This window comes from Ascidiella aspersa, chromosome 8, assembly GCF_963924565.1.
Source record: "Ascidiella aspersa chromosome 8, kaAscAspe10.2, whole genome shotgun sequence".
Taxonomy (NCBI): domain Eukaryota; kingdom Metazoa; phylum Chordata; class Ascidiacea; order Phlebobranchia; family Ascidiidae; genus Ascidiella; species Ascidiella aspersa.
In genome coordinates, this window is record NC_139454.1 from 23,019,323 (window position 1) to 23,043,640 (window position 24,318).

General features: G+C 34.5%; 1 protein-coding gene and 1 non-coding gene across 2 annotated transcripts in view; one reads left to right on the forward strand and one right to left on the reverse strand.

Moving 5' to 3' along the window:
- LOC146136925 (uncharacterized) overlaps positions 1-24,318 on the reverse strand; it is a 36,479-nt gene that overhangs the window by 9,836 nt on the left and 2,325 nt on the right. Inside the window, exons 4-27 of the mRNA XM_083396287.1 lie at positions 23,860-23,979; positions 23,068-23,183; positions 22,574-22,721; positions 22,112-22,210; positions 21,539-21,706; positions 21,125-21,271; positions 20,196-20,270; positions 19,165-19,374; positions 16,852-16,965; positions 15,887-15,997; positions 14,862-15,086; positions 14,031-14,195; positions 13,438-13,560; positions 12,680-12,848; positions 11,199-11,350; positions 10,173-10,316; positions 8,926-9,072; positions 6,836-7,933; positions 5,690-5,923; positions 4,714-4,860; positions 3,114-3,398; positions 2,185-2,340; positions 1,316-1,463; positions 881-963 (exon numbers count right to left, since the gene is read on the reverse strand). Of these exons, the coding sequence (XP_083252413.1) occupies positions 881-963; positions 1,316-1,463; positions 2,185-2,340; positions 3,114-3,398; positions 4,714-4,860; positions 5,690-5,923; positions 6,836-7,933; positions 8,926-9,072; positions 10,173-10,316; positions 11,199-11,350; positions 12,680-12,848; positions 13,438-13,560; positions 14,031-14,195; positions 14,862-15,086; positions 15,887-15,997; positions 16,852-16,965; positions 19,165-19,374; positions 20,196-20,270; positions 21,125-21,271; positions 21,539-21,706; positions 22,112-22,210; positions 22,574-22,721; positions 23,068-23,183; positions 23,860-23,979 (4,584 nt within the window). The remainder of the gene's footprint in view (positions 1-880; positions 964-1,315; positions 1,464-2,184; positions 2,341-3,113; positions 3,399-4,713; positions 4,861-5,689; positions 5,924-6,835; positions 7,934-8,925; positions 9,073-10,172; positions 10,317-11,198; positions 11,351-12,679; positions 12,849-13,437; positions 13,561-14,030; positions 14,196-14,861; positions 15,087-15,886; positions 15,998-16,851; positions 16,966-19,164; positions 19,375-20,195; positions 20,271-21,124; positions 21,272-21,538; positions 21,707-22,111; positions 22,211-22,573; positions 22,722-23,067; positions 23,184-23,859; positions 23,980-24,318) is intronic.
- Positions 3,972-4,046, forward strand: Trnaa-ggc (transfer RNA alanine (anticodon GGC)). The gene has a single exon. It is a non-coding gene; the product is annotated as a tRNA-Ala (tRNA).

Here is a 24,318-nt window from a genome sequence, read left to right on the forward strand (position 1 = left end):
TTAATAATTGTTTAATTAGCAATTATGAACAGTGCCACAACAGTCGTTCACAGGCATGCCATACTTTCAATTGTGATGCACCATTACGTCACAAACGACGTAGTTAATATTACGTTTGATGTATTAGTGTAGTTTTACTACTTTTAGACAGTTTTTGCTCTTTCAATATTTTTTGAGTATTGCGTTAACACTCAGTCAGTTGCTGCTCGAAACGGTTTGCTAACATTGTTAGTTGTGTTCGTTACGGCAGTTAATACAATGACAAAAGCTAAACAAAACCGTGCTAACAACTTCAAAGGTGTTTTGGGAAAGGTTTTATCGAATAATTAAATCATTAAAACGGCTATACAGCGAGGGAAACGGTTGCGAAATCCTGATCTAGCAAGGGCTTATGTTCTTTGAAGCTGTAAAAAAACTACTTTTTGAAATTATAAAAGCAAAAACTATCATACCTGTAAGTCTAGGAAATGTAACGCCCTAATCAGAAGCTATATTGTTGGTCAAATAACTGAAAACGCGTTCCTAACGAAAAAATGCAAAACACGAACCTAATACTTTTTTAATCACTGCGAGTAAGATAACGAAATGTGACGTTTAATAAACAATAAGTTAAAAAAAAAAAACGAAAAACTTTAAAGTGAGGCGGTTTTACAAGTAGCGTTTGTAAGTTTATCTATACGCTACACTTTAGCAAAATACAGTTCTTTTTTGTTAAATTAGAGCGCCACAGTTCTATAACTACATACCACTCAAATACAACTGAAACTGAAAATGTTGTATTTTGGGATTTTTCTCACAAATATCCAAAAACACCAGGCAGTTAAAAAAAGGTTACGGATTGTCTAATATTAGAAGTGAAGAAAAAAATTACAAACTCTACCTTGGCTTGATGTTCCTTGGTCAGAGCATCTTTGGTTTCTTTCAGAGTTTTTTCCAACTCAAGTTCCTTGCTCTTATATTCCACTAAAAGTGAAAAAACAGACGATTACAATATAATCGGGTCCTCATGGCTGCTGTAACTACGTATGTTTACATACAGAAAAAATGCGCAAAGCCCATGCAGAAGTAGGTAACATTTTTAACGTTTCGAAAATCTTTTCAACATGAAATAAATATTGAAGTTGAAAATGAATAAAATATTTTCGAAACGATCAAAATGCTTCCTACTTATGTATGGGCTTTGATATTCTTACCACGTCGTACTGCAACCTCCATTTTTTTTTTAATTTGAAACGTTCAAAATGATACCTATTTCAGTATCGGCTATTCCCCCAGTTTAAACAATACACCAGCAGTAACAACAATAACAACAAACCTTGTTCGTGATCCATCTTTTCCCTCAACTGAACGTTCTCGTCGGATACCAACTGAGTAAGGGCAGCTGCCTTCTCGCATTCGGTTCGTAGAGTTTCCACGTTGCCATTGGCGGCCTCCAAGTCTTTTGCGAGCTGCGCGCTAATGTTCTGTCACGGCAAATGAACGCAAATTAGGCAAGGTGTACAATACGACGCGTGTGTGCGTGTGTGCGCGCAGGAGAGTGTGTATGTAGACGCAAACACAATTGGTTGGCGAATGAATATTGGTTTGTACAAACTGAAACATTAATGAGTATGCTGTTGCTGCCAGGCATTGTTTTAATTGTAGAATTGTTCTTCCGGCAAAAAATTATTGCCCACAAGAAGATTGCCCGAATAGTTGATCGAAACGTTGGCTATTGAATAATTTTTTCGCCGGAAAAACAATTGTAAAATTGAAACATTTATATAGAGTAGACAATGTGTATAATCTGTGATCAAGCCCTTTTGTAGTCGTACTGGCCAACGATAACGCCACTAAAAAATGGTACACATTTGCATACCATATATTATTATATATGTTTTGTAATAAGGCCGTTAGCAATATGAATTAAGTTTTTTGGTAAGCTTATCGGTGTTAAAATCCTAAACAAACTGTTTGAAATTTTAGGGGTTTAAATAAAAAAACGAGTGTATGTCTGAATGAATTCGAATTAAGGAACTGACGATGCCAGTTTAGCCAAATATAGATTCCTTTTAAAAATGTCTGATCCTGGTTGCAATGTTAATCTACACATCATCGGAACAGCGTTTAACAAGCAGAAACCTGCTGCCAATGGTTTTGGATTCCATAAATATACGCCCTCTATATCTTTCTTTAATAACTCACGTTGACGTTTTCCGCCTTGAGCTTTTCTTCATTTAAACCAGTTGTAAGCGCTTCTAGTTCGGAGGTCTTCTGTTCAAGATTTGATCGATTTTCGGCAAGTTGTTCTTGCAACTCTGAAACCTTTCGTTTGAATTCCGCTTCTGAGGAAGCCTTGTCCTGTTAAGTACATCACACTAGCTGTGAATGATATGCTACTGTAGATACCATTCAATATGTAGTTGATTGTACCAACAGAATGTTAGCATTGGCGTATGGTTGTTTCTCGACTCGCTCCTCTCTGAGCCTGTGTAGCTCAGTTGGTTGAGCGACGGTCTCGGTATGACCGGAGGTCGCGAGTTCGAACCTCGCCACCATAGGTTAGTTTTACAAACAGGATGCAGCCGGCAACTAAACACATTCAATAACACTGAAAGGGAAAAAAATTATCTGGGCTTTTATCCACTTTTACCTGTTATTAATAATTACGTTGAGGTTGTATATCATCTATCAGGATTTTCTACAATTAAATTACCAACATAAGTGACCACATCGAAAAGATAATGAAAAGTAATTTCTAAATTTGTTGTTTTGTTATGAAAAAATTACGCTGTAGATTGTGTCAAATTTAATTAGTGGATTCCCTAACAAAATTGTAAGTTCTATGTTGTTTTGTTATGAAAAAATTACGCTGTAGATTGTGTCAAATTTAATTAGTGGATTCCCTAACAAAATTGTAAGTCCTATGGAAACTCACCCCTGATATGTAGAAGATTTATTGTAGAAATAATCTAGGCTTAGATTGTGGGCTAACCTTCTTCATAAATACTCAAAGTATTTGTAAATTAAGATGAAAATGTTTAACCTTCAATATTATCGTAATTGCACATCTCACTCTTATTAGTGGAATAAACAAAACTAAAAACAAACAAAATAATAAAACGCCCGCAAACCTCTAGTGAGGCCTTCATCTCCCGAACCCGCAGTTCCAAATCTTCCAGCTGCTTTTCTTTCTCATCCGTTCGAAGGGTAGCATCTTTAAGGCGAGATTCGGCGTCCTCTAATTTCCCTTCTGCCGCCGATATTTCTTCTCGCAGCTGAGCAGCCGATTCCGCACGGAGGCGCTCGAGGTTTTCTAAGTGGCTTGCTTCATTTTGCTTGAGATTTTTTTCGGCGTTTTCTAGATTCTTCTTTAGTGACGCGATCTCGTCGGAGCGTTGGCGCAGCTGTTCAGCAAACTGTAACATAAAAAGTTCGATGTTTTTCCAACACTGCAGTTGTTTCTTCAAAAAAAAGAGAAAAAAATGGACTTGTGTTACTTTGTTTTCAAAGAAAAAGAAAACAGGAACACTTAAAAAAGATATTTTGGGTCACTCAGTTTTTTTTTAGCAAGGATGTTTAAAGATGCGTATCTATTTTCATTTAACTAGCAAGCTCAGAAACCAAATTAGTATATAAAAGGTTACAGGGTTGGGATTTTACACTTTAACGAAGGCTTTTATCTAGTAAGACGCAGTAAGAATATCAAAACCAATACAGAAGTAGTACACCGAAAGCCATTACAGACTCGCCAAATCTGTGCTAAAAAGCGAGTCTGCAATGGCTTTCGGTGTACTAATTATACGTAAGCCGTAATCGTTGGTCAAAAAGCAGCTTCAGAAGGGCTTGACCTCAGTTATTAACACACATATGTGTGCATGTTTTATTGAATAAATGATATGGTACTGTGGGTTCCCTTCAATGAGGTTGCTTGTACTAACAGAGTGAGCAAGCATTGGCGCATGGTTGTTTCTCGACTCGCTCCTCTCTGAGCCTGCATAGCTCAGTTGGTAGAGCGACGGTCCCGGCTTGACCGGAGGTCGTGAGTTCGAACCTCACTGCAGGCTAGGTGTACTAATTATACGTAAGCCGTAATCGTTGGTCAAAAAGCAGCTTCAGATGGGCTTGACCTCAGTTGTTAACACACATATGTGTGCAATGTGCATGTTTCATTGACTATACAGAAGTAGGAAGCATCTTGAACGATGTTGAAATCAATGTAGAATATAAAGTTCAAAGTGCACGCTACTTCTGTAAGAGCTTTGACATCTTACCAGAGGTGCGAAGTCGGTTAAAAATATTCCGAGTCCGAATCCAGTCAAAAAAATAAACCCGACTTCCGACTCCTGAGTCTGACTCCGGTCAAATGTGCGATTTCGTTGAGTCCAGAGTGCAGCCCTGACCCTACAGCCTGTAATCCGCCAATTTACGAAACTAACATAACGTGGATATTCAGCAATCCACCTATAGGAGTGTCATATTACTCATTCACTTACAATACATGGCTGGAACTTGGAATACCACCATATCCTATTCCACCTTTATAATTTCCAGTTGGCGTCAAATTTGCCAACAATTTTATATTTTTATTAATTTGGTCATGCGCACGTGCATGTCGGATTCGGTATTCGGGTAGTTTTACGTGTTCTTACTCGAGTCCCGAGTCCGACTCCGACTCCGTAGCCCTGATTCACTATAACCTCCAACCATTATGCTTCAAAGCTTTTATCTTACTTGCTTCATCCCGTCCTCCTTATTTTCCGCCATGCTCCTCAACGCGTCACGTTCTTTCTCTAGTGCATCCGCATCTTTTCGTTGTTTCGCCAGCACTTCGTGACCTTCCTTGACCTTGGCTTGCAGCTGGGCGAGTTTCTGTTCGGCCTGGACCACGAACAAGAAAAAATGAGGTTCTCACAAACAGGGAAATGATATTACTATAGTCAGATAAAAGTAAACCGTTATTACTATAATGAGACTTGAACAATTCCTAATTCTGTAGTTTTCCAGTCCACTGAATAAGAGCAAATTTGAAAATTCTAATTTTAACTAAATCTGTGAATTGCTTGTGAGCTCCAGTTCTAGTCGAATTTGGATTTTGGATTTAAACTACTTTTTGGTCGGAACGACTTGCAGGTGACTTTTACAGTCTGAATAGTCGGTTATTAGACTTAGAGTCAGTAAAAAATTATAATTCGCCCAAAAAGGCATCTTCTAATAAAGCATATAAAAAGAGGAAAACTGACAAACTAAATACGTCTCTGTATTTTAGATTAATTGGGTTCTTTTATGACTTGACATGCGACACAGAAAATGCTTTTCACTAATAGGACTTCTACAGATAATCGCTTAGTGGAGTTCGTAAAAAAATATATATTTTTAAGTCATCTTCAAATAAAGCATTAAAAATTAAAAAAATTATGACAAAATAAATAGTTCTCTGTATTCTATATTAATTAGTTTTTTTTTAAAACATGACACAAGACATTAAAAACGCTTTTTACCTTACTTATAGGTGGCTTTTAAAGTCTAATTAGTTGGCCATTACAGTCAGTGAAAATTTGGAATTCGCGTTTTTTATAAAGGCATCTTTAAATAAAGCATTCAAAGAGACGAAAACCATGACAAAAATGAACTGTTCTTTGTATTCTGGAATCGATATTTTATTAGGTTGTTTTATAACTTGACACAGAGCATAGAAAACGCTTTTTACCTTATGCTTGAGCTCAGCGTATTTGGTCTTCCACTGATCGGTCACCTTCGCCACTTCTTCATCTCTCTCCTGAGCAAACTTCGCCGAGAGTCCGGATTCGAGGCTCTTCCTCTCTTCTCCTGCAGCATCCGCTAATCGCGCCTCCATCTGATCCTTCTCCTCCTTGAATCCCATCTCCAACTTCTTCATTTCTTCTTCGTGATCACGGCGCAAGGTTTCCACCAGTTTTTCGCGCTGCGAGATTCGGAATCGGTTAAACAGGATTATCACTTGGCAGAGCCACGGTCCCGGTATGGCCGAGGTCTTGATTTCACCACAGGATAGTTTTGAAAGCAGACAACGGTGCTATGGTTGATTCTCGACTAGTTTATTTTCTTCACTACTTTTCTGCGCTACGTGATTAAAAAATGAACGAAATTAAATGCAATGAAAATACGCACAAAAGGCGTATTGTTGTTCTCGACTCGTTTCTCTCTGAGCCTGTGTAGCTTGGTAGGTACAGGGACGGTCCCTTATGGCCGGATGTCGCGAGTTCGAACCTCATTACAGGCTAGTATTTGCTTTTCTAGCCCTGCTTGCGTCATTGATCGACAGATTCGGTGAGTCTGCAATGGCTTTCGGTGTACTAATCGTTGGTCAAAATGCAGCTTCAGAAGGGTTAAATTGCAATTAATATGCTTGGTTAGTGCCTATAGTGGCATTCGTACTAGTCTAATTTTTCTAAACAAACCACAACTACGAAAATAATAGGGACTTTAAGCAATCAGTAAATAAAATATACTATTCGGTTTGCTGCAGTTTAGGATTTGAAAGCACAATTACGACATTAAAGGGTATCTTAACGGATCTGTGAAAAAAAAAATACTCCGTAGTATTAGGTTAAAAAGTAGTTTTCTGCAGATCAGACTTTTTGGAAATGCAGTCACACTTAAATTCGCTTCAAGCCTAATTATTTTCAATCGAAAATGCATAAAAACACATATCATGTCGAAAACGCGTAAACACGCACAGATAGATTTAATACATTTAAATTAAGATTCCGTAAACTAAGATTAATTATTCGTGCGCATTAGTCCTGTTAATACAAACCCACACAAGGTTATTTTGCAAGAAGCCAAACTTAAATCAAGTCAAAATTACGCTCACCTTTGCTTTAAAGTCGCCGACCTTCTTGGTCCAGGCTTCTTTGTAGCGGTTGATTTCTGTCTCATGATTTTGCGTCAGTTCTTCAATCTTAACTTCCATCTCTCCATTAACAGATCTCAGTTCGACCAACTGAACGTCTTTAGCTGCTTCGCTAGCTCCCAAAACCTCGAGCCGGCTTTCAAGGGACTCAACTTTGCCGGCGAGTTCTTGAGATTCGGCTTTGGCCGACTCGACGCTCTTTAGCGCCGCCTCGCGTTCGAGCTCGGCCTTTTTCAGCGCCCGCTGGGTGGCGCCAATTTCGGAGACCTTCGCCTCGAGTTCGGTGCGTTTGTGCGCAAAGTCTTTCTGTATCTGTGCGACTTCGGAAATATGCTTTTCCAAGTCTTTCTTGGTGCCGCCGAGCTCGGCCATTGTTTTTTCCAAGTTCTGCTTGGAGTCGGAAAGCGCCAGGTCTTTTTCCTGGAGTTCGAACGACGTTTTTTCGGCCGCCGACTTCAGAGCGACGATTTCACTATCCTTTTGCGAAAGGGATTCGAGCGCTTCGGCGAGTTTCGCTCTCCCATCTTCCAAGGAGTTTTGCAGTTCGTCGAGCTTTGCAGCCGAGTCCGCTTGGAGCTGAACAGCCTCTTCTCCGCTACATGTAACCTGCCGCTGAATTTCCTCGATTCTTTTCTCATATTCCGCTTTCAGCGCGCTCTCAACATCAGCGATCTGGTTTTTGGCGCCTTGCTCGTATTCGCTCACGAGTTCGTTCTTCTCGAGCGCAAACTTATCGAGAAGCTGAGTGGAAATGTCGTCAAAGTTTCGCTGCAGCGACTCTTTCTCGACCGCCATCTTGGAGTCAAAATCCTCCCGCAGACGGAACGTCAGCTCCTCTTTCTCTTGAACATGCGCTTCTTCGCAACTCCGCATCCGGTCTTCGAGATCCTTCATTTTCTTCCGTTCCTCCTCCAGCCGGGATTCGATCTTCTGCGAAGACTCTTCGGCGATCTTCAACAGCTGATCCTGCTCCTGTACTGCCTCCTGGTGGTCGGAGAGCTGCTTCAGAGATTGCTTCTCGGAGGCGAGGAGTTTTTCTTGCGCTTCGCGGAGTTGGTTCTGCAAAAAAATTTAAGGGTTTTTTTCTCGCAGAAAGCAAATGCATTTAATTTTCTATGCCCAATAAAATGAAACTGAGTTTATTTCGACTGCTAAGCACAATGTTGTAAATAAGTGATTTTGAAGTGACTTCAGTCCCAATCAAGTCCTTGGAATAATAAATTAAGTTCAACTCAAGTTTTTTGCAAAAATAACCAAAAAAAATCATTAATTGCCCAAGTCAAACAATTAAACTTCAAGTTTAAAAACACTAGTAAAACCAGCATCAGCCATTTTTTAAAGAAATTCCGCCTATATACTGGCATCGTCAGTTCTTTAGGTAAAGTAAAATACATATACATAGCAAAGTAATAATAAAGTTAATAAAAAATAGTCAAAAACATATGAAATCAGTATAGATTAAGTATAAAGTTTTCAAACAAAAAGTCAGGCCGACAGAAGAAAACTATCTAATACAAATCAGCGCCGTGCGGGGCAACCTGGCACTTGAGATATTAAAAGAGCAAGTCAAGTCCTTGACAATAAAACAAAATGTGTAACTTTCAAAAACAATGACTTGTGTGCAATTAATTCAAGTCATTGAGAAAAATCAATACAACACTGGCTGGGTGCATTGTATCTGTCCATTTTAAGATTAACACGTTTGTCAATTACCAAAGCCTAACCATGTTTCCCAATTTGCTTGACTTTACACGTGTGTTTATTTTGAAAAAAAAAATTGAATTTAAATTTTGAAAAGCAGTTTTGACAAAACAAGATATTGGTAATTTTGTTTTTGACAATTTCACTTGAGGTAACTAATAACTTAAGTGAAAAATGATCGCAGTACTTATATTTTTTTTATCAATAAACTCAATATGCGAAAACTTAGGCTTATAATTCGTTTTATGAATAATCGCATTATGCAAAAACTTGCAATTCACACTTGCAAAACACAGTGAAGCTATTAGGGCACAATTTTTTTATCGCATGAAAAGTAGACTAATAATAACCTGAAGATCTAATTTGTCCTGCTCCAATTTTTCAGCTCTCATCGCTACTTCTTGCTGAGAAGCTCCCATACGAGCAGCGAGTTTCTCAGTTTCCAAGCGAAGGTTTTCTTGCATGGATGCTTCTTGTTCTTTCATTGAACTGTTGATCTGAAAATTACATCAAAGAACATTTTAAAATTGATGCTTTGATTTACTTCTCAGTCATATTAACTGAAGATGGTCAGTGATTCGGCGGTTATGTATGTCCGAAGTCAGTGATTCGGCGGTTATGTATGTCCAAGCACCGTCCGAAGCTGCGTGTTTTTTCAGTGTAATTGGGTCACGCGTCTTAAGCTAATGCGAAACCAAGATCGAGCGCAAAACGCCGTTTTTCGTTTCTTGTTTAGTCGACCGTCAACGCAGGATATTTTTTCACTTTCGCCTTTCGTTATTCGTTCAGGTTGGCTGGTTAGCAAGTGTGTGTTCGACAATTAATAATATAAATCAAGCGGTCTCCAAGGGGTCAACGGACCCCAGGTCAAGAAACCCTGCTTTCAATTATATCAAAATCAGTCACTTGGGCTAAAAAGGACACATTTATCACATTGACCGGCATATTAATTGCGATTTGCATTAAAGGAAATGAAAATGATTTCTATAAAACTGGAACTTCACGCAATGCGACACACTTGCAACACACGATATATGCGTTATAAAGCTAGGTAACAAAACTAAAAATGGAAAAGGTGTTGTGAAAAAGGCTTTTTTTACTTTGCAGTTTAAACACGGCATTTAGGAGCCAAGTATCCAAAGTCCAGATAAAAAAATTGCTTGTGACGAATGAACTTTAAAGTACAGTAGAATCACTAAACATGGAAAATTGGCAAGTTGTTTTTGTTGTTGACAAATGCCTTTTAAGTAAAAAAAATATCTATTTTGTTTGCGAATAGTAAGAGCCGAATAGGAATACTTACATTGGATAAAAATATTTTTTCGTTTGCAACGAGTAAAGTGCCCAGTACGATAACGACATGTGAAACTAGAATATCTTAATAACTATGCAAACCATAAAAGGTAAATGTTATCTGTTTGCGACGTTATGGAAAATATGTAAAATAACTACCCCTCAAAAAAAGATGGCTACATCGAGTTAAGTAAACTAACTGAAACAAAAACAACAAACTTAAGCGTGAAACACCAGACAAATAATAGTTCAGAAATGAATTTTTTACTTTTTTTACTGTTACATCGGTTAAACCTATAGTCACCTGTTGAATGGTTTGTTCGGCTTCGGCTACTTGCAACTTAGTGCTTTGTATCTCAGCCTCGTGTTTTTTCAGTCGCGTCTCGTTATCGACTTCTGCCTTCTGTTTTTCTTCTTGCACCCTGGACAACTCCGCCTTGTCTTTTTCCTACAGTTTAAAATAAAAATAAAAACATTGCATTGTTTAGAAATGCCCAGACTTTTTAAAGCACGTTTGCTTTTTTATATGTTTAAATGAGGGCTGCGGAGTCGGAAAGGGGACGTCAGACCCGTGTTATTTTTTAACCGACTTCGCAGCTCTGGTTTAAATACCACCAGTCTTATGGTTAATTGTATAGATGATAAGAAAATCAGTGAAAATCGGTTGCTTTTTGTTCTAACTCAAGATTATTTTTACGTATGAAGTAAGATCCGTTTTTTTTTAAATATTTAGATATTTTGGGCAAAATTTAAGGTCAATTTCCGAATAAGTGTTTCGATTTTCTACATGCAAAACAAAAGGGGATTCAATTTCAAAAATGGTTAATTTTTATTAGGGTAACTTATCCTTATCAATTGATCTATTTTTAAGTGAGATAAATGATAATTAACACCTTAATCGTAAAAAAGAAAATTAAATTTAGTTTTGCAAGTTTTTTTAGCAACAAAATGAACGACCAAACCTAGTTACTAGTTGGACTTGGTATAAACCTTATACGTAATGCTTGGAGGCTGTAGTAGGACGTAGTAAGAATATCAAAGCCCATACAGAAGTAGGTGGCATTCGAAACGTTTCGAATAACTCTTTTATTCATTTTCAGCATAGAGAGAAGGCACTGGTAGTAAGTGTATAAAACATAAAATCATTTCTCAAAAAAAATATATTTTCGCCTTATGAATAGGCGACATGAGCTCCTTAATTCGAAGTCATTCATTCATACGGCGGAATATACATTTCTGTAAAATTTCAAGAAATGATTTCATGTTCTATACCTGTATATATGAACAGTCTTAACATCAAGATGTATGTTATTTATCGCACATAACTCACGTGTTCGTTTCTCAGTTCCATCAATTCTTTCTCCAGGGCCTGAATCTCTTCTTTGGTGACATTTTTCAGCTGGAGAACTTTATCTCTGTGCTTCTTCAATTCCGTCTCGAGTTCTTTGTTGTTTTGATTGGCTTTATCCAATTGGTCGGCTCCTGGCGGTAAATGGTTGCTGTTAAGTTATCTAATTTGTTTAAGTGTTCTATGTTTTTCTATCTCTCATGCGGTTTAATTTATGTGTTGGGCTCATGTGACTTTAATCTTAGTTTGTCCTTCACTTTGTGTTTGTGCTTCAAGCAGTAAGGAGCTACAGTCTTTGTATTATAGCTTGTTGGTCTTTCAGTTACAGTTACTTACTATATGTTTATTATTATTATTATTATATTTACTTGTTTTATATAACATTGTTGTTTTATGATTCATTCGAATTAAGCTGCATATGTTACTGTGGTATAAGTTTATGTAATTATAACAGATAAAGACTTCTGTTTGTTTACCATTAAACTCGATTAACAGTTGCTTTTAAAGCTAACTGTTGTTTTAAGCTGAATTTATTTTGAAATTCCAGTGCAGTAATTTAATTTACACGATATATTTCCAGTGTTGTAATGACCTAATCAATGATTTGACTTGCACAACTTGACTTGACTTGAGTATTTTGGGCAAAGGACTTGGGTCGAAATGAAGTTTTTTTCATTAGGCATTTTTTTACAAAATGGGTTATTTATCTTAATTTTTGCTCATAAAACAATTTGATTGCTATACGTCGCCTTTATAACATCTTTTACCGAGTTATTGCTCATAATCGGATGAGTTTGTCATTTAAGGGTTTATTTTTATGACAAGGACTTGACTTTTTATTTATTGTTAACGACTATACTAAAGCTAATAAGTTGCTGTGAACAATATGCACGAGTTATTATTTTGAAAGCGTAAGCTTGTAGAAAATAATTTACAAATCGACATAAAAGCACAAAACATTGAAGTCTTATTTAAACAACAAAGTAAAACGTGGGATAACTTATATCTTGCCGCGATTATAATCCTTGTCGTCTTTTGAAAATTTTTGGAGCCCCTGGTTATCTCTACAGCAGGGGTTCTCAAACTTTCCACCGATCCCTAACATTTTTGGGGGGCTCGCGTGGACCACGGTAGGGAATTTTTTTAAAAATAAGACATCATAAATTTACATCACAATACAAATAAACTTCATAAATCTGCTCATTTTGGTCCAAAAATGTGAAAGTGAAATGTAGTCTTAATAGTTAATAGCGTCAGTGCAAAACCGTTTTATTTTAATCAAATTGTTTTCTTTGATTAATTGATTTACATCTAAAATTTTACATTAAAATTACACTAATATTTCAATTAGGCGTTCATGGACCACTAAGAGGTCCATGGACCCCAGTTGAAGAACCCTTGCTCTACAGCATCGTTTCCAGCCTAACATTTTTTAAGCCGCTCAACTAATGCATTAAACTCACCTGATTTTATTTGCTTTTCCGAAGAGGAGTTAAGTTCGACAATTTGCTGAGATTGTTTCTTAAATTTTTCACTTATTCTGTCCAGTTCCATTTTGGTGTCCTGGCATTTTGCGTCACTGGCGTCCAACTTGTTTTCCAGATTTGATTTCAACGATTCAAGGTTTTGGAGCTAAAAGTAATATTAGAAAAGTTGAAAAACAATTTAGGAACGGCGATCAGTTATAAAGACGGAAAAATATTTTACAACATCTAAATAATAAATATACCGGTACAATATTTTGATAAAAGGAGTAGAACATCACAAATAATTAGACTTCACGTAAAAAAATATTGATTTATAATAATGCGTTTGTTATGAATACTCATGTGATACAATATTGCCGTTTTATTTTCTTAGAATAGGGTGCGGTATAAGTTTCTGTATTTAAAAGGTACAATAACTTCTATTTTTTATCAAACTGTACTACACCGAATATCAAAACCCACACAGAAGTAAATCGGAAATAGCATTTGTGAACGTTTCGAATATATCTTAATATAATGGTTGGAGGTTATAGTTAGACTTAAAACGAATACCAAAGCCCATACAGAAGTAGGTAGCATTTTGCAAACGTTTGAAATAAATCTTTGTTAATAAAAGTCTGATTGAAAGCGTTCAAAATATGGTTTCTACTATTCTATAAAAATTATTATATATTCAACAAATAACTGTAACCTCAAGTCATTATGCTCTATGGTATAAGTTAGATAAAATTAACCTTCGATTCTAAAGAGGTAATCTTGGTGGCTTGCTGTTGGAATAAGTTGTTTCTTTCTTGGGTGTTTGATTCCAACCTTTGTCGGATGGAAGAGATTTCTTGCGCATGCTGCTTTTCGATTTGCTGTGATTGCAAATCAAACAAGGATTTATAAAAAACGTATACTTTTGAAGGCCAATATAGTTTAAGAATGACTAGAATTTAATTTATCATTTTGTAATATACTTTATTTTACTATATTAAATACGAATTCTAAAAGTTTAAACTCTGTTTTTATTTTACTTATATATTACATATAACATATATATTACATATAACTTTTTATTCTAAAAGATGTTTCCAACCATTTTTAGATTGATTTAAGAAATGACCAAAGGCAAAACTTTTGCAAAACTAGATTTTATTTGATAAACAATAGCGAAATGTGTAATGTTGCCTAAATAAAACGTGATACAATCAATAAATGTTGCCTTGAATTAAAAGATTCTATTAATTTACAAAGCAGTCGTAACTTTTATGGACTCAGGTTAGGAACCACTGCGCTAACTGAGTCAATTTGTTGTAAATTTGTATTTAAAACAGATGTTTGTTACCTCTTTCTTACGATGCCACTTTGCTTCATTTTCTGTATTCTGTTCATCATGAGATCGTTCCAGGGCAATTAATTGTTGGGTGAAATCGGCTTGCGACAAAGTTAACTTCTCTTCCCAACATCTGTCTGCTTTTGACATCTCTTCTTCATGTTCCAGCTGTAACGACTGTAACACCAAGAAAATACGGTCATCTCTGTTTTGTACCATTTTTCCCATGATTTCTATTTTATCTGCTTTTCATTGGGATTTGTTCAATTTTTATCAACACAAAAGTCAATAAAATATTTTATTCTATTTTTGCAAACTTGTTTCTATTAAAGGAATTTATAATGTAATTATGTAATGTTTGGCATTTTAAAAACAAAATTTATTTATTATCAATATTTTAATAAAAAATGCATATCTATACAACAAAAAAATCGTAAAAGCGTTCATACATTTTCACCATAAAAAGTTGAAGTGGTTAAAAAAATTAAAAAAAATGCAATAAACAATCAAATAAGATTTGTGTTGGGGATTTTAATACCTATTGCTACTTGCAATGGTTTTTAAGGATTTTGAGTTGTAAAAAACCTACGTACAATACTGTGAGAACTAAAATTTTATACATAAAAGAGTAAAATACAAATTTAAAGAAAGATGCTAATGATGCTTATAAAAATAATTTTTTTTTTTTTTTTTTTTAACATCTCACCAAACAAACATAGATTTCCAAGTTTTGTCATTAGTTTATCAATTGATGTACAACCAGAATCGTTTGTTTTCACCATTTGGATCCCAACAGAATATTTTAATCGTAAGAAAATTCTAAATTTGGAAAAAATACCAAACCTTAATTTTCTCCACCATGGTTTTTCCGTCTTCCTCCATCTGTTTCCTTAGCGCTTCGCATCGTTTTCGTTCCTCGTCGATGTTCCTGGTGAGGTTTCGGATCTCCGTCTCCTGCTCCGAGAGTAGATTCTGCATCTCCTCATCTTGCTTCGACACGGCGGCCATCTTGCTCAGTTCACGCTCTTCGATTGCGAGTCGCATCTGGGCTTCGTTTTCCTCCAAAACCTTTGTAAAGAAACGGTTAGTTAATTGTAGAGATAAAACACATATATACTAGTTCACCAATAGCATTTACTGATAATCTACTGCTACCGTTTTATCATTTTTATATTAGGACAGGGATGTCCGATAGTATATGGATGGCCAGCCAGTAAGTATAAATGGGTAGTTAACTAGGTAATTGTAGTCTTGTAGAGTATATATACGAATATACTGTTGCAGCAAAGCACTGTATCAATTACAAAAATTGTTTGACTGCTGTTTATATTTTTCAATGAATTGGTCATCAAAACGTTGGCACATTTAATAAAAAAAAACTGTTGTAAGAACAATAATAATATAATAGAGAGAGATATGTATAAAACTTTTCTGATATATCGATATCAGTAAATTGAGAATTTTTCGAACTTGCGAATTTGTCATTTGCCTTTATTTTCATGGCTGACTGATTTCACATAGTGGTTGGTTTATTGCGTTAAGCATCTTGCAAGGTTAATATGCAAAATAACAGTGCTTTATCAGGTATATAAAAAATCTGTTATTACACAACATTTCCAAATTAATCGCTTAATTAAATTAAATTTTTGATGCATGTGCACAATTTAACATATATTAATGTAGATTCAGGTTCGGATAATTGCATGGTAAATGCAGATTGTTAAATGGACAGTTTAATTAATTACCCATCTGCTGAAATTACGCTAAGAAGTTGGTTAACATAAGTTTTGTTTTTTTCTTTATTTGAAAAAAGTTTACGAACTTATTGAAAGAATATTAATTTTACATTATCTGTTACACATATATACCTGTTTAAGTTTAGCTTCCATATCTTTTTCAATCTGCCTAATTTCATCTTGATGCTCAGAAGATTTCTCGTGAAGATTTTTTTGGTTTTCAGACCTTAGTTTCTCCAGTTCCTACAAACGAAAATCATATTAAATATTTTTTTTACAAAAACAATGTGACCAATAAAAATCGTTATGAACTTTTGATTGATAATTTCACCAGTGGCTTTTAACCATCGCTGTGTACCATATGTGTTAAACTATTTTGCCCAAATTTGCCTGGTAAAAAAAATTAAAAAAATGTTTTATTCCTGGGCTAACTGGTCTTTTTTACACCTGACTTAATTTTTCTGAAACTCCCCAAGACCTAAAAGCTGTTTGCATATTGTCTAATAATAAAAAAATAAATTTTTGGGGCCAGCAAAGTTTTTTTTTATTGATACAATGTCTGGCAGCAATATATTCTCTGAAAAGATTTGTTGTACGACTCGCTGAGAACAACCGATGCTAATCGAAATAGGTCGTGTATTTAATGTATTCTGAACGAAAAGGGTAAAAAACAACCTAGAAATTTAGAGGGACTATTACTTTAACAAACTAGGCAACAAAATGTCAGCGGTAAAGTTTAAAAATATTGCCAGCTAAAACTAGTTAAATTTTTACATGATATGTGCAGTACTTTGCTACCCAAGACAATTTTTTAGGAGTTCTAGCAAAAATAAGTGCAAAAAAGTTGCGTGCAAATTTAGCAGGATTCTAGCTCCAATAAACTGAACAACAAAAACTCAGTGGTAAAGCTAAAAACCGTTCTTCAGCATAACATGTCAACTAGACTAGAGGAAAGTTTTTTTTTAACCAGGATGATAAAAAGCACAGAAAAGAAACTGTTTGGCCAGATAGCTCTTTTACACTTGCATCCGTTAGTAAATATTGGAACTACTTTGGCGTCAGAGTAAATAGTCTTTTCCAAAAACAAAATCACAAACCTGTTGATGTCGGGCTGATATTTCTGTGATTTCTTCTTGGTGGCTTTCCGTTATCTCCTTTAATTCGACTTCTTTGTTGGTCTGGGCGACCTGCAGTTGTTCTTGAGACTGCCTCTGTTAATAAAGTTAATAAAAACTAGTATTTTTAACCCAATGAATGAGAGAATGGGAATATCGCCCCCCGATTCACACAAGTGTCCAAAACTTTACGTCAAACACAGATATACATATCTTGTATAGTGATAAAGAATCTAATGTAACTACAAGATTTGGGAATGGTTTTAGTTTAGGTGGTTATATTATGCAAATTTGTATTGAAATGAATTAGGTATGAGTGGTTTTATAAAGTTGTAAATAAGCTAGCTACTATTTAACCCAGGGGTGTCCAACAAGCGGCACGCGTGCCAAATGTGGCACGCGACCTAATAAAAAATGGCATGCAAGCCCTCCAAAAAACACTAAAATTGTTATTTAGCCAATTGTCAAAAAATACAATTTGTTATTCAGTCAATTGTCAAAAAATACTAAGTTTGTTATACAGCCAATTGCCATTGTTTGTTCACAATATAAAACAATGAGGCAATTACTACATCTAACAATTACATCTGATAATATAACATTGTACTGTATAGTGAAGGGCTGGAGGCTAGCATTAACATAATTATATAGCTTGGTGTGAAGTTACAATAGTTAGCTCACCGACGGACACTTAGATGCAGTAATGCGCATTTCTACTACACAGTGTTTCAAGTTTAAATAAACGTTTTTGATTTTGGTAAAAAAGCGATTTTATGATTGAAAAGAACTGGTTTGGTTACGAAACTTTGGCACGGGAAGAAGTTATAAGATAAAAATTGGCATGCCGGCATGTTTGAGTTGGACACCCCTGATTTAACCATTAGTGTAAAAAGGCACTGTAACAAATAAAACCATGCTGGTAAGATACAACTTTGAAACAAGTGGAAAAATTACAAAGACAACTCACAAAGAGCAATAAAAATAGGCTGAAATTGTAATTGTAAAAGAGTTAAAGTTGGTTGCAAATTTACAAAAATGATTTAAAATTATAGTATGACATACTTGAAAAGTTCAAATGGCTTAGCTATGTTAAAATTAACATTTGCAAAATAAATTTAAGAAACAAAAAAGTAAATACCAGCGTTTGAAACATTTGGTTTTGTTTTAGCAAAATCCTTAAAAATGTAAGATTTAATTCAGACATAGCTACAGGATTAGTGTAATGGTGTAAATATGGCAATCAGTTATTTTTTGTCAAACGGGTTTTGCAAAATATGGAAGTAGTATTGACTTAAAGAAGATTACATTTATTTGTTATTCTCTGCTAAAAAATAAAAATACAAAGTAATTTTAACAAACTAAATATTAATAAATAGCAGCCACTCTACTAAAAAATACTACATTTCAAAAAAGTCTGTGAAACAAGCTACTGGGAACACAATACTACATTCCAACCAATTCCTATGCAATTACTACAAGTTAAGGAGTTTTGAAATTAAAATATTTCGTTATGATATTTCGCCACTAACTTACTAAGGAAATTTAAGGAAACAGTTTGTTAGCTCTGTCAAGTAATTATTGGTGCTACGGGTGGATGGAAAAGTTAGTAACTACATGCAAGAGGGATCAAACCTTTGGTCCTGAACTCATAGTACAGCCATAGCAAGACGCGCTAAAGCTGAACAAACAAGGGAAAAATCGGTGTCAAGCTTGCAAGCCGATAAAAATTATGAAGAAATGCAAAAGTGTGATGTTTTGACAAAGTTAGGACAGCAGATTGCTAACTTTGAAGCAACTGATCATGTTTGTATAGTGGAAAAATAATTATTAGAATTAGCTTTTGACCTTTTTTTTAAGTATTGATCTGTGTGCAGAAAAAGTATTTTATCAATCCGCAAAATGCAGGTTTGAATGTTAAACAAACATGTAAGACGTCCGCGGTTCTTAAGCGTTTTAATTAAAGATCAAATAGCAGCCGACATAAAAATAGAAACAATAACAAGATAACATTAGGTATTGATAAAAACATAAATTGAAACCAATTCTACTAAATACAACAGTTATTTTTTTAAGTTAGGTTAGGAGTCAATAGTTTGCAGGAATAGGCTAATTAACTATTACCGTAATTTAATAAAAATAATACAGTAATATATTAACTTTTAGGTGCAGCTCAAAAAAAAGCACTTGAAATCAGATTTTGAGCTATATACAAGTCACCCAGGTTGAGAACTGGTGATATTGGTTGCTCACATACAAATTTACGCAAGTTACAAGAAACAAATAAAAACAACTGACCTGTAAGAGCTTCAGGACCTCGGACTTCCCTCGAGAAACGTCAGCCACGAGGTTTTTGCGCTCCTCGTCGAGCGTCTGTTCTACCTGTTTTATTTCCTCTTCCAATTCACTGCGCATCGCTGCCGAGTCGGCCTCCAGACGGACTTTATCCTCTTCAAGCTTTTGGACTTTTTCGACGGCAGCTTCGAGCTCCTCGAACATTTTTTTCTCCTTAATGTGAAAACATTTTGGCTCACCACTCCGGTGGAAGTGATATATATATTATAGCAGTGTTGTAATGACTTAAGTCACTGTTTTCAAATGACTTGACTTGACTCTTGTGGACGAATGACTAGGGTTAAAATAAAGTATTATTTTTTGTAAATTTGAGTCGTTTATCTTAATTTGTGCATGTTAAACAATTAAGCTTGCTATATATATGTTGTGCATTTTGTGCAGATTCGAGGGTGGTATTAAATAAGTTTCCAAATTAATGTAGCAATTTCAGTCATAGTTTTGATCCAATGCAGTGGTTCAACTTTGAAAAAATATGTGTTGCTTCCATAACTTTTTGGGTATCAGTATTGAATTAAAATGTCAAGTATCGGACATGCCTAGCCGCTACCACCACTTTTGATCTGGTAACGGCTTTAAACTGATATTATTGGACATTTCTGCATGCATTAAGGAACTAAAAAATTGCTCTTATTTGCAACATTTATCTTAGTTTTGCAGTGTAACGGTAAAACTTTGTGCTAAGTCTTTAAATATTTCAGATTTTTTTCAGAGTGGTGTGGGCAATTCTAGCCTCACAAGATATACAACTTACACAGACCTGCTTTACAATACAAAAAAATGCACAATATACGAAAGTCTACCTTTCAAACACAATTCATGATTCGAATTGATAAAAGCCATACATTTTAGCAGCCCAGCATTTTGACAAAAGTGCATGACACAAAACAACTACAAAACTTTCACAATACATAATTGTCTGGTAGAGATGGAAAATAATATTACTTCTAGGCAAGTTTTTAATTGGATAACATTACCTGGGACTCTTTTTGGTCTCTCAAGTTACTGATTTCTTCGTTTACAGTTACCAACTGTCCGCGGAGTTCAATTATCTGGACAGAAATTACATTGAAACATGAACGACATGCTGATAAGCAATTGCGACTGAAAGTTTTTGTTTCGCTACAATGGCAGTAAAAAATACAGCGGCACAATTTTAACAACTAATAAACATTGTGCATACATAATTCACATTGATTTCTGGTAATAGCAATTTTAATTGCTTATTGAAATTTTCATAACATGCTAATTGGAATGAAATGCTACACAAGCATGCATGCATATGTGATAAAATTTATATATATATATATATATATATATATATATATATATATTAGGTTATAGAATAACAATAATTCAGGTTTGCAAACATGGTGAGACTAGGTATCTTCAATAAGTGAATCAATAGCTACATACTTCAGAAATTGAAACAATAAGTAGGCATGTGAAGCACCATACATCAGTAAAAGTGGAATTTAAATCTTGCTTAAAGCATTTAAGCTGTACTATTAGCTAAAATTTATACTATTAGAAAAAATTATACTATTAGATTTGGAAGGGCCTTGTAACTCATGCATACAAATTGATCAAAACAAAATATTGCATTGAATATACAAACGTGTATAAAGAGGTTAATCTTTTTATACATACCGTATCAAAATAGCAACAAAATATTTGTATGTAAAAGGTGCAATTGAAAACATAAAAACATTGTAGCAATGAGAAAAACGAATCTTGTGGTGCTAACATTATATTTTATACCATATTATAAAAATTGTTGTTTTAATCGAATATTATAGTTATTATAAAAAATGTCAATTTAATCAAATATTATAGTTTTATTTGTTTTTAGAAATTGCTAAAAAAAAACAGGTAGTGTGTTCCAAATTTTTTTTATATTTTTTACCTCATTATCTTTAGCTTCTATGGATGCGTGAGTTAAACGTTTTGCCTCGGCCAAAGCCATTCCCTTATCCTGCTCAAGTTGTTCTACAAGGGTCTTGGCTTGCTTTAGTTGACGGATTAACTTTGATTTCTCCTCAATGTGGGTTTGCTGCAGAAAAGTGAAGTCAAATTAATACATATGTTTTGATAAGTACAGCAAAATTGACAGGTCACCTGGTTTACAAAACCACTATAAAAATATTTACAAAAAAATGTTGCTTCAATTTTTTCTACATCTTCCAATTAAGTTTGACAATAAATGGAATGGAAAGTCAAAAAAATACGCTGAAGTTTTTAATGGTGCCAAAAAAATTTATTAACTATAAAAAAAAACAATGTTAATGAAACTAGATATCAGTCTTTACTAATATTCCACCTTGATTTTTTCAATTTCTTCCAGTCGTTTATTGAGTTCGGACTGAAGCGTTTTGGCTTGCTCTTCAGATTCTTTTAAACCTTCCTGCGCTTTTTTCATTTCATTTGTCATCACCACAACCCCTTCACTGTCTTGCGCTTGATCGTCAGGCTTTTTAAGAAGCTTTATCTGAAAGATATATATTGATGTTAATTTAATACCTGTAGGCTCTAGCAGTTGTGCACAATGTCATATTATAATCGTTAAATCTTGCAGGTTTTGTTTGTCAAAAATGCAAAAAAGTTTTGTTTGTACAGTCTATATCAGGCGTTTTACAAGTTGTTTATCGTATAATTAAATAAGACATTTAGAAGTAAACTAAATCAAACAAACTACAAATGTTTTTTGAGGTAAGAGAGTTGAGAGAGTTGTAATCAATAATGGGTAATATTTAAGATCGACCGACATACCGGTTTACAATCATGCAAAATTAATATATAAAAAAGTTCAAAACTGTTAAAAAGAGTAAATCTAGAAATATAAATTTTACTTGGCCTTTAAAGTACATTGTAAAAAATATTTGCCACTTCGTACCTGTGTTTGCAGCACTTCGATAACCTGTTGTTTCTCCTCAATCGACGACGTCAACTCTTCTTCCAAATGCATTTTGGCCTGCTTGTCCAAATCCGCAGCCTGGCATGAAACAAAACATAAATTTTGAGGAATAATTAAGCGGTGTAATGCATATATTTTAGCTAATAAATCAAAATGTAGTCCTATGCAAATACAAAACAAGCATGGCATTGCATAGTGTTGTTCAAAATAAATTAAGACTGAATTTTATTGTCTGTATGATGTAACAGTTTATATCTATACTGGGTCCCTTTTAAAAAAAAACTTTTAACAAAACAGTTCATCCTTTAAGGATTTCTATATCTTTTTTTACATGCCAAAAAAAAGAAAAGATTAAGTCAAATTTAAAGTCCTATATAAGTGCATTTATTCTAAAAGCTTATTAATTAGATGTCAACACTCTGTACCACTGTCAAGAGCTACCTCTTTCATTTCTTTGACCCTTCTTGTAAACTTGTCCTGATTCTGCTGCAAAACTGCTTTCATCTTTTCGTTTTCCTTCAAAGTGGCCGTCATCTTCGAGGTGACTTCAGAGTACTTCTCTCTGTATTTTAGCAATGTCTTTTCAAGTCTGAAAGGAAAACACGCAACTCATTAGATCGCATGCATAATGAAAGAGAGGAATTTAACAGCCCCTTGTCTAGCTCGTTTGTAAAATAAAAACAACAATTTATATTATTTAAACAATATTTGAATAAGAGGCTAATGATGGAAAAATAAGTTAAATTTGTTTATTTTTATAAAATGACTGACTCTCGTCACAGTTTTGTTTTTAAATTTTTTGTAGCAAAAAAAAAGTTTTATTTTATTTTTAATTATATGACAGTCTAATTTTTGACAGATTTATTTTAATTTTAACACTTAAGCAATGGGAATTTTGTGACTGCAATTTAGATTTTTTTGTCAATAGCTGATACCTTAAAACTTTTTTAAGCAATTGGTCTTTGCTGACATCCTTAATTTCAACACCACCCACTGCATCACCGGAACCATGTTCGCCGTCCTGACTTTCCGATAGTCTTCGTGGAGTTTCCTAGCAACAGTGGAAATAAATGTAGCTTGATAATGAATCTAAAAGCCTAAAAAAGGCGAGTAAACTGACGTTATTTTAAAAAGATGTTATAATGGTACAAGTTCAAATCGAAACGTCTGTTTCATGATCATACCAATTTGCCCGACCTTTTTGGCTTTTAGATTCATTTAGTGGAAAAGAAGCTTATGCATTAAGTGGAAAGAAACTTATGCAATCATTGTTAAAGAATACTAATCTGTTAAAGAAATTTCAACAAATTGGTAGGAGGAAACAGAATAACAAAAAAGAAAATAATAATAAGACCGAATGATGAAATTTAGACTGTTCATTTTTTAAAGAAATGATTTTTAGCTTTTATACCTAATGTAATTTGATGGAGATTTATTACATACAAAAGTGTTTTTGCAAAAAAGAATTTGTGGCAAGTTATTTGTTTTTAATTTCAGAAAGAATCAAATGCAATACATTTTATGTAAATTAAGGGAAAAAATCCCATAAAATAACAAAAATGTTTTGCAAATTTATAGCAGTGATCCAATCGCTCTACAAAGCAATTACAGTGGTGTGCTAATTTATTGCAAAATGTGTGTACTTTTTTAAACGCATTATTTTTTAGGATCTTTTTTAGGAAACAATTGTTCTTTTTCCTAATAAACCACTTTCTTCGGAAACTTACTGAGTCGCTTTCAACGGTGTGATTATGGTTGGCGTTCTTGCTTGCAGGAGTCGTAGGATTCTTGCTTTCCTCAATCATCGAATTGATCGACTCTCTGCTTTCAGTGAGCTTGGCAGCAACCTAGAAGCAGTAAAATCTCTATGGAATTCAAAACCATTGGCAGCAGGTTTCTGCCTGTCGATCACTGTTCCACTGACGCGTATATAAACAATGAAACTCAAAGTTTAAGCTATGTAAATGTATTTTACTTTACTTATAGGAACTTAAGATGCCAGTCAAGAGCTAGGTGAAATTATTATAATCCTTTAAAAAATATCTCATCCTGGATTTACCCGCAGGTTTTTAAACTTTTTTTTTTATTTGTTAAGAAGCAGTAAGTTTTCAAAAAAAAGATAGCAAAAATAACTGGTGACCACAAAAAATTGTTATAAATACCTCTTTTGCTGCGGTACAACATTA